Source organism: Anguilla rostrata, chromosome 1 (genome assembly GCF_018555375.3).
Source record: "Anguilla rostrata isolate EN2019 chromosome 1, ASM1855537v3, whole genome shotgun sequence".
Lineage (NCBI taxonomy): Eukaryota > Metazoa > Chordata > Actinopteri > Anguilliformes > Anguillidae > Anguilla > Anguilla rostrata.
Genome location: NC_057933.1, coordinates 46,129,780 through 46,149,835, shown reverse-complemented (window position 1 = coordinate 46,149,835; position 20,056 = coordinate 46,129,780). Strand labels below are relative to the sequence as shown.

The window sequence follows — 20,056 nt, the reverse complement described above, 5'->3', positions numbered from 1 at the left end:
TGAATTCATGCTGCTGAGCTGTTGAAAATTGCAGCTGTTCTGCAAAGTCTCAGTTCCTGAACCCCCACCCCCCCAGTACTGATCTCAGAGTGGTGTCAGCAGCAGAATCTTGGCTGTGGAGAGACAGTACAGCAATAAGTCTGGGATGGGACCTGTGAGCACACTGGGCAACAAACATCGCCTAGCAGCATCATGAACACAGAAGCATTGTTGGTCGAGGTGACACTACAGCAGGCACTGGAGTTTGGGTCCCAGCCTTTGAATGCCAGGCATGCCCAGATTGCAGCTGTGGCGAGCTGACAGGGCATGGAAATTTCACACTTAATTCTCACTTAATTTATTTGTCAATGTGCAGTCGCCAATTAGGTCACTCCAGTCACTGTGATGCACATCCACATACCAGAAGTGCTGCAGCTGAGGTTAAATGATGCTCTCACCCATGAGCTAGCGACTATTTTCCACGCTACAGGCTAGCATTGAATGGAGGAGAGCTGTATCGTGCACTATTGAAAACCGATGGGTTGAGAAACCCTGGCTTACTTAACGCCACCCCACCTCCGGCAGAATAAAGCCAACCAGGCCCCAAATCTCAGAATTCCAGTCTTATTTAGCTAATGATGTAGTCTGGGCTCAAACATGCAATGTCTAGGCCACAACACTCGGCCAGCACTTGTAAGCGCCTTTATCAACTGGAACACTCACAAACCAACAAAACCCTAATTTTATAATTTTTCTGCAAACAGTCCATTGGCAGGGCAGTACTCCAGGCCACTGGAGAGAATCCTCTTTTCCCCACCTCCTCCTTGTCCTCCTCCCCCTCCTCACCGTGCTGAATGATGCCGTGCTCCAGCAGTCTCCGCCCAAGCTGCTCTGCCTCCTCCCTGGTGGCCATCTCCCCCTCCTGCAGAAGCCAATCAATGAACTCTGATGCCACCAGTGTCCGCTCAAAGGTCCCACCGTCCTCATCTCTGGTCTGCAGAAGGGAGTTCTCTGTGTTCATCAGCCTGTTTGGAGCAAAGGCCACAGAGTGAGTTGTCACTGAAACATTATACGGTGAATGTATCTACAACTTGCCAACTTGCCATCACTCTGGCAATGCAAATGAACTACACACATGGCTGCTTTTCCTCCCAGTCGGGAAATACAAGTTTTATTCAAAATACAGAGAACTTCATCCCTTGTTTGACCCAAAGTTTAAATTACTATTAGGTTATCCAGGGTCAAAGCCCTAGTTTTAGGGTCCTTCCATGCCAACATTTCCTATCAAAGCTAATTCACCAGACCTAATCTTTCTGTTGTTTTCCTGAATTCTGGGGCCCCGTATCCTGCTTAAGGAATAGAGTTCCTGAATAGGACAGAGAAATGAGCGTGCTGTAATTGGCTCAGCTGGAGTCAGACGTGTGTTCTTTTTTGCTTCTTTAGTGGTATACCCATGTTCTCACAAACTTTCCACTAACTCAACTTGCCTTGAGATTCTGTCAAAAAATGTAGACAATGTAATATTACATTAGCCCTGCTGTTTCTGCAGCCGGACTCAGGGCCATGGCACAGGCTCATAGCGCATGTGTAACCTGAGGAAAAGAGAGAAAAACTGAGCGATATACTTAATACTTGGTAAAAAGTGTCAGCAGCTCCCCTGAGTTTGAGATTGGATAGCGGACACAGAACATTAGATGTGTTAAGAGTCTGAGCCTTTTTATTAATCATGTTTAAAACATGAAATTTGGGGGGAAACAACAACATACCGCAATAGCATCACAGCACATATCATACAAAAGACAACCTGACAAAGACTAATATCAGAGATCATTACAAGAACACATAAAAAATGTGACCATGAAAAGCTGGCTGAGGATTAAATAACATGCTTTGAATGAGTGCATCTGAGGCAAGATTTCCTCAATACCAACAACTCTCAAATAATTCCTCAGAAATATCATTAAGAATTTTTAAGTTCAGCAATAGAATTTGTTTGGACTATTTTCGTAGAGGTATTAGTGATGCAGCTTCTTGTCTTCAGTTGCTAATTAGCTAGGTGTGTTTGTCTGAGGCAGCCTATACAGTAGAAACTGTTTTAACAGTGTATTTTCTTCAGGTATGCATTGCATTTGTCTTCACCGAAGCTGATAAGTATGTTTTTTCAGACAGCGTATGTTTATTATTGTCCAATATAAAACTACCTTGTGTTTTTTAAATGTAATTTTGCAGTAACAGTAGTTAATCCTAGTCTTTGCTTGAACTGTTTTTGTGAAGCATTGAGTGAAATGTATAAGTGTATTCAACAGCTAATTAGCTAGGCGTGTTTCAGCTGAGGAAAAATTTCCAAGCACTAGTTAATTAGTCATTCAGAGCAACATTCAGAGCAGACAGCAGTTGCTATAGTGGCAGCCTCAGTTGCATAAAACCTCAGTTGGATTAAGACAAGGGAGGAGACTATCGAGGGAGTACAATGAGGTTACTACTATGCTGTCACAGCAGGGATGCATGCCATTTATAGCATCTGATGTACCTCCTCTCTATTCTGGTCAGCTCCTCCCTCAGAAGTCACACCTGCCGTCGCCATGCTATGCAGCACAAAGCCCTTTTCAACATCCTCTACCCTCCCCATCCCTAATCAATACCATTACAGTTGCATGGCGCCTATGGAATTGGCAGTCGACTGTTGGCAAAGTCGACTTCATCTTGTCCGACAGCTCCTGGCTCTTCCTGTAGTTTCTTGCCCTCAATGAAACATGCACGACCTTGGACAACACTGCATCCACAGCAGCTCTTCCTCAACCTTCTCCTCCACATTCCCCAGCCATCTGGCAAGGGAGGCAAAACTGGTCTACTTGTTTCTTATTAGATATTTTCTGTTTTCTCTCTCTCACCTCTCAGTCTCTGTGTTCCATGTTACTGTTAATAACCCCAAAAAACTGTTTATTGTAGTTCTGTACTATCCACTGGGCCCCCTGGATAAACTTCCTGAAGAGCTGGACATCCTGCACAGTTCATTTCCAGAGGATGGGACCCTGTTGATTCCGCTGGGAGACACCAACATCCATCTGGAGAACTCCTCGTCAGCTGGCTTCCTTCTTTTTCCCCACTCTTGTGACCTCCCCTTACTGTAGTCACCGTCCACCCACAAAGCAGGAAAGTAGCTTGTTTGACGATCACTCCCCTCCAGTACCCTGATCACCATATTCTATCCCTTTCCCTTTCCTTTTAACCCTTCTCTCCTCTCATCTCTTGAATCGTTAATTAATTTCTTCTCCATTCATACTCCTCACCTCCTTCTTCAAAACTTAATTCACTCTGTCCCTTTGTCATAAGACCTGCAAAGGCTATCTTCTCCAAGCCTATGGCCGTGACAACAGGACCGTATTATGAACAGCACAGAGAAAATGGCACAAATCCAGAGATCGATTACCATACCATTCCCTCCTCCCAGCATTTTCAACCTCTGTCTCTGCTACTGGTAAGGCAAGCTTTTTATCAGACTAGTCTTCTGAACACATCCTTTAACCCACTTTCTCCTCACTCCTCAACCACCCCCTTCCCTGCTGAACCCACACTACAGATGACTTCACCACTTTCTTTGATGGGAAGGTTGTTCACATTCACAACTCCTTTGAGATGGCGGAGTACTTCAACACATCTGGTTATTCCTCTCTCCAGACAACCCTTCCTTGCTCCCAAACCAGATTCTGACGTCAACTCCTGCTACTGGCTCCAGAGAACCCATATAACCCATCCCTTCCTCCTCACTATCAGCTCAACCCATTTCTTAGTCCAGTTGCTGGCCTTATTCCATCCTGGCCACTGCAACTCCCTCCTCATTGGTCTCCCTGCCACCACCACTAGGTCTCTCTAGCTTATTCAGAATGCTGCTGTTCTTCTGATCTACAACCTCTCCATGCTCAGCCCCCCATGTTACCCTTCTCTTCTGCCACCACTGTTTACCTGTTATTATATATATATATATATATATATATATACTGTTATTCCAGCTTGCATAAAATTGAAAACCGCTATCGTGCGGCAGAAGAGACCGCTCCATTATAACTTAAAAGATTATCAGACATTACACACAAGTGAGACCTCTCAGTTCTTCGACCTCTGGTGCATGCCTGCACTTCCAGATCACTCTCCTATCTGTTTTGGCACCCCAGTGGTATAATGACATTGTGGTCAAGACAGCAGAAGCCCTACTAATCCTCTGGCTCAGACTTTAGGATCACCTCTTCAGATTGCACCATAGCTCCCCTGATGCATTTTAGCTACCACCCTTCCTTCTTTTTGGATTTCCTTTTGGGCTAATGCTATAGGCATGAATGCATAAAGGTAGATTATCTGTCTAATGGTATTTAATATGTTCAAAATACTAATTGTCACTTCGTTTGACAAACTACACTTATATTTGGGCCTTCTGTGCATTCTCGGTCATATTACACTGTTGTATTCCTGAGATTAACTCACATTCTATACTTTTATAAGGCACTCTGGATCACTGTGTCTGCTACATGACTAAGTGCAAACAGACCATGCATCATGGATGACCATTTACTGTTAATATGCCTACTGTAATCACAACGGGCTTCCCCATGCCTAGAATTCACTAGCTTCACCTGAATGACATTCCTCAAATGACTAAAGCGTTGTCAAAAGTGGGTTAGGAGGGCAATTTCTAAACCTATAACTCACTGTAAAGTGTAAAGGTAAGCTTTAAATCCTTTACCTCCTTCACACTGGTTAAACCAATCAAAGAGCAACAATAAGTATGAATATTATATAATGTACATTCCAAACAAAGAAAGTAGGATCTTCTTTCCACAAAAAATGAGCTCATACACCTTCTGCACTTGTGCGGACAGCTCCCTTCATTTAAATGACCACATCGTTGACAAACTTTGACAAACAAAGTACCTACACCTTTAAGTTTCATTCATCAAAATAATACGAGTGCCTCTCTTCAGCAACATAAATAACCTATTTACTCTTTTTATCACTGTGACTCACTCACGGTGCTGGGTTACTGGCCGCACCCATTACTTGATAAGAAAAGCAAAAGACACTCATGTTCACACTGAATCACCTGATGCTAGCTGTGCAAATTTAAAAACAATCACATAAGTGCACTTGGGCAATAGCTACATGCCTTTATTTCAAATCTTCTCACCTGCCTCTGTCACTCTTTTAATGGCTGGCTTCTACAACCCCTGTCTAATCTTATCAACTCCATCTAACACAGCTATACAGAGCCAATCCGATGGCAATAGTCGTGGCAATGTTTATCAGATTGTGTGTCTGAAGCCATCCATATGAAAATGCAAAGCAGAAAATCTATCATCTTAATGACATGGCCAGGCAGGCTGCTCTGACATACTTTAGCCTCCTTACATACTTTAACCACCCAGGTAATTTCTGATTCTGGTTACTTGGTCACCCTGTTGCCTCTCTTGCCCAGGAGCTCAGAAATATTACTTTGACACTGGTGTAAACTTGCCATTAAGGTGGACAGTCTGGATACTGAAATGAATAAGCAGGCAAATGTCTTTGTGTCTTCTTTCTAAACTTTCATCATTGTGCTGAGTCATGTTCTATATAATAAAAATGAATTCATTTAAATAGAAAATAGGCCTCCTTCTGCTAGCCAGAAATGTGGTCTTCCAGTACAAAATGGACACTGATCTTAAAGGACGAAGTTACTAAAGACGTTCAGAGATTTATAGTAGAGTGGATTTGATTCACTTGCTTTAGATTGTCCAAAAACAGCTAAAATCCGGTGTAACTTGTACACATGTACTCACAGAACTCACCAAAATGTCTACTCAATGATTACAGTACAAAAATATTACATATCATGCTTTACAATTTACCTGAACGCTATTAGTTTACTCTGAAATGGAATGAGAATTTCTGATCTGTAGAAAACAGTACTATTCAGTGGAGCAAATGTAGGCCTACACTTGTTCTATAAAATAAGTGTTTCAGTGGAAATTAATATCATCCTGCTTTTCAGGTTTTGAGGAAAAACTGTCACACTTACATAATTTTACATAACGGAGAAAAGCCTAGATATACCACAGTGTTTTGTGACTAAGTAAGCCTTGAGTAAGACACAATATGGAATGGTATTTAAAAACTAAAACCCAAATTTTGAACTGAAATGAGTGGACACGGACTGTATATTACCCTATATTACTGTTGTTTGGGGTGTTGTGAAAAGTAACACACATGTACAGAGGCCATCATTGTTACAGGAGTGTGAATGCAGGCTGGATGAAAATACACACTGTAAACAGCCTCTCCCTCTCCCTGTCCATTGAAACAATGGTTTCATAGCAAAGCTGCCGGCAAAACATTTCCCAGTAATTGTTCCCACTAACACAGGTTGCTTAGAGACAGAAAAAAAAAAGAAAACAATATGGCCTCTGCTGGGTTGTACGCACAGCAAGACATGTGGCTGTGCTTCCTAGTTTAAAATGTCACAGGTTTTCCCGTGCAAAAACCTCTCTATTCTTAGCACACAAGTGAAACAGCTCTGACCCTGGCAACTGTAGAGAGCAGGGCAGGCATGAAATCCCTAGAACAGGACCCGCACGCAAAAACCAGGATGCAAAGGAGTCTGTGATTACGCAAACAGCCTGGTGTTTCGGCACCAGATGTCTCCCAATAGACAACGTATGTGTGTTGCGCAAGGCATCGTAACCGGAGAGGGAGTCATACTGTGAGCACAGTCCGCTCCAAATAACACTGGCACACGGAGGGCATTGCTTTGCCACTCCAAAATATCCGCCCTATGGCCAGAGTATTACCGACGTCATCTGAATGATGTTATCTGTCCATTGTTTCATAACACAGACCATACTTCATGCATTTAAGTGCAAACTTTTTGTTTTCTTCAAGGGTAAATCCTTTCTGAGGACATTTTAAACATAAATCCAAATGTTCTTTAAATGTCAGAAAAATGTATTTGTAATTAGAGAAGTTTTTCATTTAAAAACAAATTACGTCCTCAAGCACAGCCGAAGACAGTCAGACCTGGACAATCTGATGCCTCTTCCTGGGGACTTGGTTTAGACCAAGGTTTAGATGTCAGCGTCCAACCTCTAATGTCCTTGAGGGTTCTGGATGTACAATTTAAAATTTTTCTTGTGAAAACAGTCAACATGGCACAAATCAGACTGCATTATCTATACATGACTCTTTTCTCTTCATAGGCGCAAAGAGCATTTGGGATAGCATAGCACTTGTGTAACAACAATCGTGATTTCTACTAGCTCATATATTGGCTCGTATTTTCCAGCAGCCACTGCTACACCTTAGCAACATGCATTTTCACCCCAGGGAGCATTACACCATCCTACCTGTTCAACCTGCCAATACATCTGCAGTCAACAAGCAACAAGCAACAAGCCTATGTATTCAGGGTACAGAAAAGCAATCATTCTCCCTTCATGGTATTTGGTGGTCCAAACAAACAACCAGAGTTACAGTTACAGAGACTAGAAATTCTCAAGTTTGTGGTATGTGGTATTAAAACAGATTTTTTATTAACTATTTCTTATTATGCCACAACTAGAAATTGTATTTAAATGACTATTACTAATTACTGAGAGTACCACATTCCAAATAACACTTTTTGACTGTTCTAATAAAGGGAACCTTAATTAATAAAGTCTGTAGGTGTCAATTCATTGCTGTTTAAGTTGTCCACTAACTAATCGTACATATGGAGATGAAAATATATTCAAAGCATTTGCCACATTGTCTGAAACTCTGCAGGGAGCTATGCCATGCACAAAGCTCACTCTCTAACTGGTTTTTGCTATAATTAAAGTTCCAACATTGTGACCAAAGGAAAATGTTCATTAATCTAAATGATTGAATGAGCCACAAGATTACTATATTTTGCAACAGCCAAATTAAGACTTGATAAATGAGGGACAATGGAGGAGGGGGGAAACTTGGAGCTCAGGGTCCTTAAAGCTATTCACCTCAATACTTTATTTTGAAGGGTAACTACTTTCTGGTGAGGAAGCTGGTTGATGCAGTTTGCAGCTAACATGATTTATGCAGTGAGTTTATATCAACAGCATATTGCATATGGAAAAGTGATATTTAGTTATCGGACCATTTCTGAATGGAACACACTGAGTGTGTTGTAGATTTATATTTTATAATTTTGCGAAAACATTCAAAACCACATACTTTATGTATGTTGCAGCAAAAGGAATAATTTCAAGGACACACATAATAAAATATGATTTGTTAATTAATTAATGGAAACTCCCTGTAGAAAATCTTAAAGCTAAATGTTAAAATGACTTCGATTGTTCAATTACTCTCAGCAAAGCATCCTGACAAGCAAGGGATGACAGTCAATATATTGATATGGTTAATTGACTCTTCCTGGCTGAGGTTCACACCACTTATCTAAAATCTGCAAGCAGGCTATGGTCTCCATGGAAACCATTAATCTGTCGAAGCTGTGCAAAACAAAAAAACAGAGTACAAGCTTGCACTAAGCTCAACAAAACAGTCCATTTAAAGAAAGAGGACTGGTTAAGAGAGAACAAATTTTAATTGAGCAAAAACATGTTTGGACAGATTAGATGTATACATCTTGGCTCAAAGTCCTTACAATGAAACGTAATCTTTGTCATGAAAACTTGTTTAAGCATTTTTAATTTCCTAACGACTGTAGTCCACAATAATTAATCACTTTTTTCTGTATGACACTTGCTAGTTTTTAATGGTGCCTAAGGTTTTCCATGAAAACACAAACCCTCGGATATACGGCGGTTGAATATTAGATATATTTCTAAATAAGCCTCTTAAAAGTCTTTTTTTAAGGCATGATAAATCCAAGCACATATTTTTCCCCACAATTCAAAATAAGTATATTTCAGTCTCTTGTATGATTCATCTGGCAACATGCACTGGTTTGCCCTACCATCCAGAATCTAATCCTGACCACAGCAGTGCTGGCTGTGGCCAGGGATCTCATAGAGCGATGTAACTGGCCTCAGTGTTGCTCAGGGAGAGGAGATTGGTCTGCAGGATACCCAATTCCACCAGGCACCTGTAGTCTGGCTGTGCCAGCTATATAATAACCGCACAACTTATACAGAGGACTGCAGCTGGCAGCAGGGGTGGGCAGTCCTTAAAATATGTAGTTTTGAAAAAAACATTTCAGTCTATGTATTTCATATGCAATGCTTGCTCGCCTCCTTTTTGTATGGTCCACATAATTGTCCCTACAAGCCAGGCAACCTTCGTCTCCAACATTTTGATTTTAGTAATATAGAGCTGTTTATTTGTATTTCGTAACAAGATTCATTTTAATGTACTTTTAACCATCCTTGGTGGACAGCTCATGCTTCAGAGAGTGCATGTCATAGTTTCATAGCACCTTCTCACATTAAGTGATGGAGCAGGTTTATAAATGCAATTGGCTGTTCCCAATTGGGGAGAAAGGTCTAAATTAAGGAATGAAAATTTGTTCGAAGTAACTAGCAAAAACTTGAACTCAATATTATAAAACAGAATATTTATAAATATCCATTGTTTTTTTTCAGACCACTTCAAATGAATCTCTTGCTCTAAACACACATGTTAAATGGCATTTGTACAGCTTATCAGTTGAATAAAGCTGATCATTTTTCAAAGAAAAATTAATTGATATATTAATTTCAATGATAAAGCGCAATCATACTTTTCATATATCCTTTGCCCCCGCATGAAAACCTTGGCTTCACTGTCCAGCGGGAAGGTGCCGTCATCTTTCCGGAAACGGTAGAAAAGCTTCATGTCTTTGAACTCCTTGTGCTCATCACAGACTGCAACACAAAGAGAGGATGGCTTGGTGAGCATAGATAGGTGTCAATGTAATCAACTGCAAATCTTATAACATATCTCCCCTTCAAGAGAGCTGGTTCTCTGCCAGGTTTCCATAAACATGTCTCAGTAATATTTATTGTGTACGTATGTGCGTGCTGCCAACAAATACAAATTTATTGACTTATAAGGTGTGTGTTGGGAATGAACAAGAGCCAAATTGGCTGAGTACAGACCTGTACTTAAGCAGTTGTGTATTCCAGAGAACACAGTGATCCAAAGTGACTCTGAGCTTCCAGCTAAAGGCCTACCGTGATGAATAATGCTCTGGTCAAGCAGCCTCTGGATGATCAGAATGGCCGTCTCCCGGTCAGAGGCCTCCTTGTGCTCGATCAGCCAGTCGATCAGCTCCTTAGCCACAAAGCAGTTGGGATAGGTCCTGAGGTGATGCCTCCGATCTTTGATTACCTTCGCTTCGTGGAGCCGGAGCCTGCAGAGCAACAAGCAGTCCTTCTGTCAGTGTTCCACATTCAACAGCAACGCAGCCCCTGCAGGGCCTGTAGGCCTACAATTTTATATACGGACAACTCCCTCCCCCAATTGTCAACATGCCTTAAGTTTTTCTTATTTCAGCGTATGTTACAATTATTACAGGGTGTTATTCCCAAGGGATGCATGAGCATGATTTTTTCCCCCGTGATTTCATACAAATGTCCAATGCACCTACAACAAACTGTATACATTTTCCCAAAGAAAAAACTTTTTATAAGATAATCCTTGTGTTTACTCATGAGCACCTGTGAAACTGGATTTTAAAGCAATACACAAATAAAATATGAAAAAATCAATATATTATCGATATCTCCGTTCCATTTAAACAATATATATGGTTGATGTTTGTCATTTGCCTCTGCTCGATCACATTTAACAATGAAAGTATCATTCATTTGTGATAAAGATGTTCTATGTAAAAATTCACTATAAAGAAGGCATAAACTGGGGATTTTCTATCTGTGAATTAAAATGCAATAGATTATTCATATTTATTTTGAACTGACATTCTCAATGAATTTCTTCTTTATATTAGGCTATATTCAGTATCTACATACAGTGAGCTCCATAATGTATGTACTCCACAATTTTAGATTTACAGACAAACAATGTAGGCTATGTGTTTAAATTGCACACTCAGCTTTTATTAGAGGGTATTTTATACACTTTGGTAACACCATGTAGAAATTACAGCACTTTTTATAAATAGTCCCCCCCATTTCATGGAATCATAATGTTTTGGAAAAATGGATTAAAATGGTGTTTCTGATCAGTCAGGTCTGTTCAAATGCTTCCTTAGTGTGGGTAAAATACAGCTATCTAGTATCTTGTCTTGATTCTAGGTTTTTGATTGGCTTTTTAAGTCAGTTATTGGGGTCTGGCAAAATGAGGACCAGAGCTGTGCCAATGAATCTATTATGAGAAATAAGAAAAAAACAGGCAGAAGCACAGGACAAACCTTAGGGTCACCAAAATGAACTGTTTGAAAGAGACCACTGATGAACTCAAAAATCACAAAGGGCCTGCTAGGTCAAGAACAACCTTAAATGTTTATGACTGAAGAATTCTCACCATAATGAAGAAAAAACCCCAAACACCTGCCCAATAGATCAGAAACACTCTTCAGGAGGTAGGCATAGATGTGTCAGTAACTGCTGTTTGCAGAAGACTTCACAAACAGTACTACAGAGGTTATACTACTGAAAACCACTTGTTAGTCCCAAAAACAAGATGGCCAAGTTACAGTTTGCTAAGAAGTACCTAAAAGACCCAGCAGGGTTCTGTAAAAATGTCTTGTTGGCAAATGAGGCCAAGATTGACTTGTATCAGTATGATGGCAGGAGCAAAGTGTGGAGGCCAAAAGGAACTGCACAAGATCCAAACCAACCCCAACCCCCCCCCCCCCCCCCCACCCCCTCGCCTCCATCTGTGAAACATGGTGGTGGGGATGTTATGGTTTTCGCATGTATGGCTGCCAAAGGCACTGGCTCACTTGCCGTCACTGATGATGTAACTGCTGACAGCAGCAGCAGAATCAATTCTGAAGGTATCTTATCTGCTCAAGTTCAAGCAAATGCCTCCAAACTCACTGGACATCGCATCATCCTAAAGCAAGACAATCATCCCAAACATTCTGCTAAAGCAACAATAACAATAAGCAATAGTTTTTCAAAGCCAAGTACGGGAAAATTCTTGACTGGCTAAGTCATTCACCCGATCTGAATCCAAGTGAACATGGGTTTCATATGCTGAAGAGAAAACTGAAGGCAACAAGCCCCTGGAACAGGAAGGAGCAAAAGATGACTACTTTCATTTACATAACATTAATATGTCCCAAACATTACGGTGCCCTGAACTGGGGGAGGGGGGTGCTTTGGAACTTAACATTTTATGATATGTAAACCTGTACAAGTACACCTTTACATATCATAAAATATTAATAGACATTGCTTGAAGAAACATAAGTCTATATTACTTTTAAATAATTCATAACAAATTTAGTCATTAGTAAATCAGTATAGAATGTTATTGTATGGATCACTGATTAACATCTGGTAACGGTAACCTCATGTCTGGGACTACCTCTGTAAAAATAAGCATTTGAAGGAGTATGTGAAATTCAGCAGCATGAAAAATGATGCTAGCAAATGCGGGTGTATTTTCTGGGAAGTGAGAATGTGTTCTTTCTTCTTTGTCATAACTCTTTCCACGTGGTCCAATTAAAGGGTTAAAGCTAAAGTTCTATGGATTTCTCTTCTCTACACTGAGAATGTGGTTACTCTTACTGTACTGGATGTAAGGTTCCATTTAGAATTCCACACCATTTCTGAATTGCTCACAGATGTTGTATAGGCCTACATCTGGTGTGTATTTCAGATACAACCATTTTAACCCGTCCCGACGGCAGATACAAAGATGAAAGCAGCATGACAGGTACCTGAGTTTGATGTGTAACAACCAGTTGTATAATAATTCCATATTCAATCCAGCTGCCATGCAAAAATGTTCCACAGTCAATAAAATGTTGCTCAAGTCAACTTAAGTTTTTCACAGCTCAATTCACTGAGTCTGGTCTACATCTGGTACATTCAAAGAACCAGCTTTGCTATTATAAAAACAAACTGTTGTTTGAGACTTCAATACAGCTTCCATGAGTCAGTAATGGTGGCTGTTACAAGTTCAAGATGGGATCTGTATTAGCAGGTTGATTCTGGCTTTATTCAGGAATAGAGCGTATTTAAGTTGCCGAGGTTTCCTCAAGTTTTTGTTACATTAGTTCCTCCCAACCTCCCAACCCTTTCCTCTATTTCATGCTACTGTAGCTCTCCTGTAGTACTGTGTGACCTGTTGTTTGTAAAGCAAACATTGGCGCACAGGCAAGTGCATTCGAGGACTGAACATACTTATTTGCAGTGCTGCTTGCCATTGGGGTTCACATAGTAGTCAGTCAGGAATCACAAATTGATATTTATATTTAAACTACATTGCGGCAGGGCTCGGTCTGAGAAGTGGAAATTGGGGCAAACTAGGATCACACCTACTGGATAAGTTGGCACATGCACCAAGCTTGTGTTAGCTAAACTTTAGAAGCCTGCTTCTTTCCACAGCAGGTGGCTGAGGCCGGAAAAGCTGTGCCGAGAGACCGACTTGAGAGAGAAGGAAGAACCAAATAATGTTGCTGAAACAGTTTGTTGTCTCTTGGTTTATTTTGTGTGTGTTATGTTAGCTTAATATATTTGGCAGGATCCCATATGAGTCAACACTGAAAATTTGTCTTGGTTTATTTGCTTATGAACTCGCTATAAGCAAGATCTGAAAGTACTGTCCATATCACAGATGCACAATTCTGCTGTTGGTATAAAACTGGTAAAACAAACATGACCTCCCAATAACCAGCCTCCATCACAAGCACCTCAAAGGAATTTGCCTCCCATACATGTCATCTGCCTTCTACTTCCTAAGGAAGAGAGCCAAATAAGATGAAGAAGAAGAGAACAATAGGCAGTACCCAGAGAGATGGGGCCCATTTCCACCGCTCTTCCCCCTGCTCTTGAATGTACATCCAGCCAGTGGGACCCCTAAGTCGAGTCAGTCAATGCCTCTAAATTGAAATTAGGCTAATCCGCCTGGTCTGATTGCCCAGGGCCCCAGCAGTAACCAAAGGGCTTAAAATTGAACAGGGAGGGCCCAACGAAACTACTTGGCAGAATGACAGAAGCTTAAGTTCAAAGTCTGAAGGTGTGGAATATAGTTTAACAAGTTCTGGACTCCTTTGTTGCACCCAAGCAGAAAACATTACACTGAGCTGAGCCTAAATGCAGCACTGATCTCACAAACGGCCAGGTCTCACATACTGTAGGTCTCCAAACTTTTCAATCACAACATCTCATTCATGTCTTTGTTTTTTCAATTGTGAAAAGCGGCTTTAAAATAAGGCAGAATGGTGAAAGAAAAATGTATGGTATAATAATGGGTGTTTCCACAAAGCAATGCCTGACAGCAGAATTAAACCATGGAAATGATCAGTTTCCATAGCTTGAAGAGTTTTACAATAGGTACCAAACAGATACTGTGACTCGAGTGAGATCATCTTTCCCAGCATATTAAGATAAGCAGACATGCGTCCTTAATGCTACAAGTGCACAACATGGTGGATCATTGACAAATATTGTTATACAGGGTGTGGCTCTATTGTTCTTTACTGCAAAGCAATAAATACTTTAAAAGGTCACAGAGATGTGCAATAGATTTTGGTACAGAACATGGGACAAGGAGACACATACCGCAGCACATATTTTTACAATTACCAACACTTGGACAGATGAAATGTCAAAATTACAGCAGCTTTATACACTCTTCTTAGCTGGGATGGATCTCTGGCATTGCATATGCCAGTTCAGTCCATGATTCTCAAGTTACACTAGAACTCAGACACCCTGACATCACCCTTTCACTCCTTATAGTAACCTGCTCTCACATAGAAAAAGCAATGAATTCACGTTGCCTTTAATTTCCCACCGTAATCATGGACACGTTCAAATTCTTCAGGGAACTCAAATGTCACTGTGCCTTCAGCCACCCACAATTATATTCCCTTAAATATCACAAATCACCCATCTGCCACACAAGAGACAAAGTAAAACAAATGCAATGTTATTGTGGTTACCTATCTTACCTTTACCATCAGGCTGTAACAGTGCAAAAAACTGTGACAATTCTAGAAAAAAGTGTATTTCACATAAAATAATTAATATACTCTCTGAAAACCTTTTAAAAAAAATATATATATATATACTGCACATATCAAATGCATGCATCAAAGTCTAAGAACCAGATATCCTTTCTGTTGCAAAACATTTGCCAGCAGTTTACCTGAAAATTATCAATTCATTTCTAATTTAACTATCTGGTCAGAACTGAAATCTGAATATGACAAGCCAAGCTGTGACAAAACATGAATGGAAGCACAAATGGATCCTAAACCAGCTTCTGGTCACAGATGGATGAGTTTATTTCCTTTTAGGGTTATTCATCGTATGGAATTAGTGCAGTTCTGCCTTTCTTCGCCTCTTCCTTGCTAAAGTGGTATTATTGCAGATGGAGTAGTTCAGAGCACGTAACCTGTATTCAGAAGATGCCAGGTTCAAATCTCAGGTGGCACACTAATGTACTCTTGAGCAAGATAACTAATCAGTACTGCTTCTGTAAAAAGACAGCTCCATAAATAGATGGTGTGCACATATGATATATAAAGCCACAACTCCACAGACCAGGTTTAGATTGGCTATAGGCTACATGAAGTGGACTGTGGGCATTGTCACATCCCAGAATAAAAGTCATATCTGACCCTAGCAAGTGAAGAACTAGAAAGTCTGAAAAATGCCACAGCCAGAAAGGGTCTTTAACAATGTTTACTTTTTGAAAAGTGACAGAGGCTTGTTCAGATATAAGCCAATTCAGAGGGAAAATGCCTTGATGCTGTATACTAGACCAGCATGTCATCAGAATCTTTCTTTTCCTGTGATGTCTCCAAAATGGCAACAAAAAGACAGTTGTAAGGATTCCTATCCTATCATAAGCTTCAGAGCGAACTCACAAGAATCATTCTAAACATGCTCCCAGGATCAGTAACATTTGAGCAGACACACAGGTGTCTCACACGGACTCAAACTAGAGCAAGACACATACAAAGAAGGTAGGTCTGTAGGAAGTAAACAATAGCGGCTTGTAAAAATATACCCGTTTACCCAATATATAACAATGAATAACTGAAGAGTTAATTGGTCTTTGGGGGAACTTCTGCACCATACAGTTAGAAAGGACAGTATCCTCATTTAAAACTCATCCAGTGGGTCCTGCCATCCGTCAGATTTATACATTGATTTTAGGGAGGGTCTGTGGTTTCTGGATTATTTCAAAGAGACTTTACAGTTGAGTAGTTCCCCATCCTGGTCTGCACTCAGTGAATGACGACAGATTCCCACTGCATTAGCAAACCATAATGCTATGCCCCTCCCTGGAGACACATGCTGTTCATCCCTGATTATTTCCATTAGTTAAAGGCATACTATACAGGAGTTTTACCTTGAAAATATTATAGAATAACCATACTCAGTCATATCTATGATGCACTAGCAATCTCTGTCTATGCACATATTTGTTGAATTAATGCTCCTCTGTCTGCATTTCTTCTTCTAAGATGTGTTTGGGACTTTCTGGGCATGACACTCTTTACTGTGAGGGAGGGATGGGTGTGGCTACAGAGCCTGTGGGTTGGGATCAGTTTCAGTGGAGTTCCTGCAGCAAGCTAGCTACTGCAATGGCAGAGATGAAAAAGAACAAGTACTGTGATGTCGAACAACAAACCAACAGGGTCCATTCAAAAACTACAGCCAACCTTAAATTTGCTTTTCCTTAATGGCGACAACTATCGAAACACACAGATATAAAAATAAAAACGGTTTAAAAATGGACATAAAATGTAACAATAGAGTTGAGTGCAAATGGTTGAGGACAGAGGATGAGACTTTTTTGATTGTAAACACAGAATCACAATAAGGCTATAAATCCTGTACAGTATGCCTTTAATTCCTCCCAGCAATAAACCCTATCAGGCATTTAATACTTTCCATAAGGATCATGTGACATCATGCTCTCATCTGTACCAACATTTTTTTTTGTTTGTTTAAAGTTTGAACACAATCGTAAATATCCTTATTTCATGGTGTGTCTGTTCTAAATGTTTTAAACAGGAGGATGTAGAAATTCTGCCCAGATTACACTGTACATGCTTCACACCCCACACACAACGCATGCCAATTCCACTAAAATGAGAGGTGGTCACAGGTGCTCCACAACCAGAGCTACCAGCAGTCCTAGTTTCTCTACAGGACAATGTGTTCTGTACCTCTCTTATCCCACAAGCTTGCTTGCCCCTTTTCCCTTCATATAGAAATGGTGGCCCATCCTCTGTTTTCTTGGGAATGATGTCAGGGAGCTTGTTGAAACATACACTGAATAGCAGCACTTGTTGAGACATTATTTGCTTCTCCCTATAATGAGTATTTCTTGGACTGTTAAAGCACTAATCCTAATTGGACATGCAGACCAGTCTAAAAAAGTGGGGAAATTAATCTTTGCACAGTCTGTCTGATGAAGCAGTTGATACAAGTTGATACATCTTGGAAAACAAGATTATGTGCCTTGTTTAATATTAAAGAAACTAAAAATCCACAAATTGTTACATTGCTCCCCAAAATGAAACATATTACTGTTTTCTTCAGACCTGACCTGGCTTGTTTTGTAAGACAACCTAAAACAAGTTATTTCCAGTTACAATTACAATAATTTTAAATAATTAGATGTGTTAACTGTAAGGGGAACTGTAAGTTCCGTTTTAAATTCCATACTGTACGTAAAAGTCCAGCGATACACACAACTTCTGGCCTGACATTCAGTAGCCTACACCAGATGAGAGTCCTGTATAACGAAGTTTGCAACAGAACACCGACTCTATAGAGGTTGAAAATGAACGAAATTACGAATATTCCCTGTGCCATGTGCCAGGGTACAGGGCATATTGCTGCATTCAACGACATATATGTCGATTAACGAATGTATTCTTACAGCACCGGCACGGCAACCTCGCCGATTTGTAACTTAGTTTTGTATGGCTCTATTACAGAATCAGATGACGGACTTGTGTAGTTCTGCTATCAGTATTTATTCGGCGCGTCATTTTCCGAGGCTTGCGTAGTCTGTGTTCCCTTGTAGCAAGATAAACGTGAACATGACCAACATTTCACTATACAGGTTCACTGCACTGAAGCGTCCAAGCCACCTTATATTGGGCCTAAGGCATAATTATCTGAAGGTATTGCGCAACACAGATGTTACAGCTGGGTGCACGCGCCCTGTTTGCCTCTCCGTGTACACGCGCCTGTCATGATAAAGTGCTCTGCATAGTTGCAATACAATATGCGCCTAAGACAATAACCACTCTTACCTCAACTGCTCCCCGGTTACAAGGACTTCAGCCATGCGCTCCAACTCCGCAGCCTTCTTCTGCATTGTATTACCGATTCCATCCATTCCTATACAATAGTTTAAAATCAATTAAAAAATAAGTAAAAGCAATAACAAAAATGAAATATATGATTGTTTCATTTTTTCTTTTTGCGGCATCCGACTTCACGAAGCTTCCGCCCCATTATCTGTGTTTTTTTTTTTTTAATTTATTTTTAATATAGGCCTAAATTAAATAGGTGACTTGCCATGGAACGAAAACATAACCTACTGTAGTTTTTCCGACGCTTGATCAACTTACCTATTAGACGAAGCAATTCTTTTCGACTAGACAGAGTCGCAAAATATTTTTCTCACGTGAGCGGATTTCGCAGTCAGTGTTGTTGAAATGCTGTAGATAGCCTCGATGTTTTATAAAAACGTAAACGTTCCTTGGAGCCTTGATTATACTTCTTTCACTCTATTTACGTGTAGACATTTTTTCTCAAATTCAAGTTGTTATTCACCCTCCATTAGAAGAAATCATTGAATGAATCACATTGCAGCTCTGCAAATGACGGTATGTCAGCAATGTCCAAAAAGATCCGTGACGTCGGTTTAGCTTTCAACTGCATTTTAAACAACACAATTCTAAACAAAACAATAAAGAACACTGCGCCAATTAAGTGGCAATTTCCCTGACTTTTTTTAAATCACCAAACCATGTGCAACTGTTGTGAATAGCTAATCAGATTCTGAAATAATTGGGTGAATGTGTCTCTTCAGAAATACAAAAAAAAATAAAACATTCTACAGCAAATATCGCCCACTTTGATTTCCGTACAATTAGACAGATAAATCCATTTAAATCCAATTCTGCGCACGTCGATCTGCATGTATTTAGCCTACCAGCAACTGTACGAAGCACGTTTTCAACCACTGTGGAGCACCAAGCATAATGGTTCCTCCTGCCATCATTGGGGGAGTTGACCAGAGAGGCGGGGCGTATGTAGATATTTTCTCGGTAAACAATTACTTTGAAATGTGGACGTCAGCTTTTGAAATGAGTAAATATTTCATTTCCGTTAATTTTATCCTCTGACAAGGAAATCGATGAACACAATGCCAGCACGTTTTAGCATTCAACAATTAGGCTACACATTGCATCGGATGGTCGTGTCAATATGCTAAATCATGACTTTAGGTTGCACATGCTATTTTCCGACGGTCCTACAGAAGGAGTAGTAGGCTACTGACTGTCACGATGTCGCATGATCACTTAACTTCGTGTCAAACTAGGACAAGCTGTCAGTATCTTTCCCTTGCTTAGTGACCTAAAATAACATAAACGCAAACAGTTGAGCCATGCTCCGCTGCACCGTGAGACCCTCATTTAATGCAAGTAAAGTTTGTGGTTTATTAACTTTTATCACTGATTGATGGAGCGACTTTTAATATTCACAGTATAGTCCACCATTTGAAGAGAACACGACCACTTTTTTTCAAAAAATGAACGAAAATATTTGAGAACTAGAAAGTAAGATTAAATACATCGTTACGACGTTCAACCACATGCTAATTTAAATATTTGTTACAACGTTTACAAAACATGAACATGTAAGCAATCACGCATTTTCACGTGGCCTTCAAAGGACTCGCCCAAATTGAAGTATACTAA

At 40.3% G+C, this 20,056-nt stretch overlaps 1 protein-coding gene across 1 annotated transcript in view; it reads right to left on the bottom strand.

Moving 5' to 3' along the window:
- The window catches only part of deptor (DEP domain containing MTOR-interacting protein), a 49,340-nt gene extending 29,653 nt beyond the window's left edge, over positions 1 to 19,687 (bottom strand). The window contains exons 1-5 of the mRNA XM_064338331.1: positions 18,701 to 19,687; positions 18,380 to 18,467; positions 10,134 to 10,312; positions 9,701 to 9,824; positions 826 to 1,004 (exon numbers count right to left, since the gene is read on the bottom strand). Coding sequence (XP_064194401.1) covers positions 826 to 1,004; positions 9,701 to 9,824; positions 10,134 to 10,312; positions 18,380 to 18,465 — 568 coding nt within the window. The 5' untranslated portion in view covers positions 18,466 to 18,467; positions 18,701 to 19,687. The remainder of the gene's footprint in view (positions 1 to 825; positions 1,005 to 9,700; positions 9,825 to 10,133; positions 10,313 to 18,379; positions 18,468 to 18,700) is intronic.
- Positions 19,688 to 20,056: the final 369 nt, after the last annotated feature.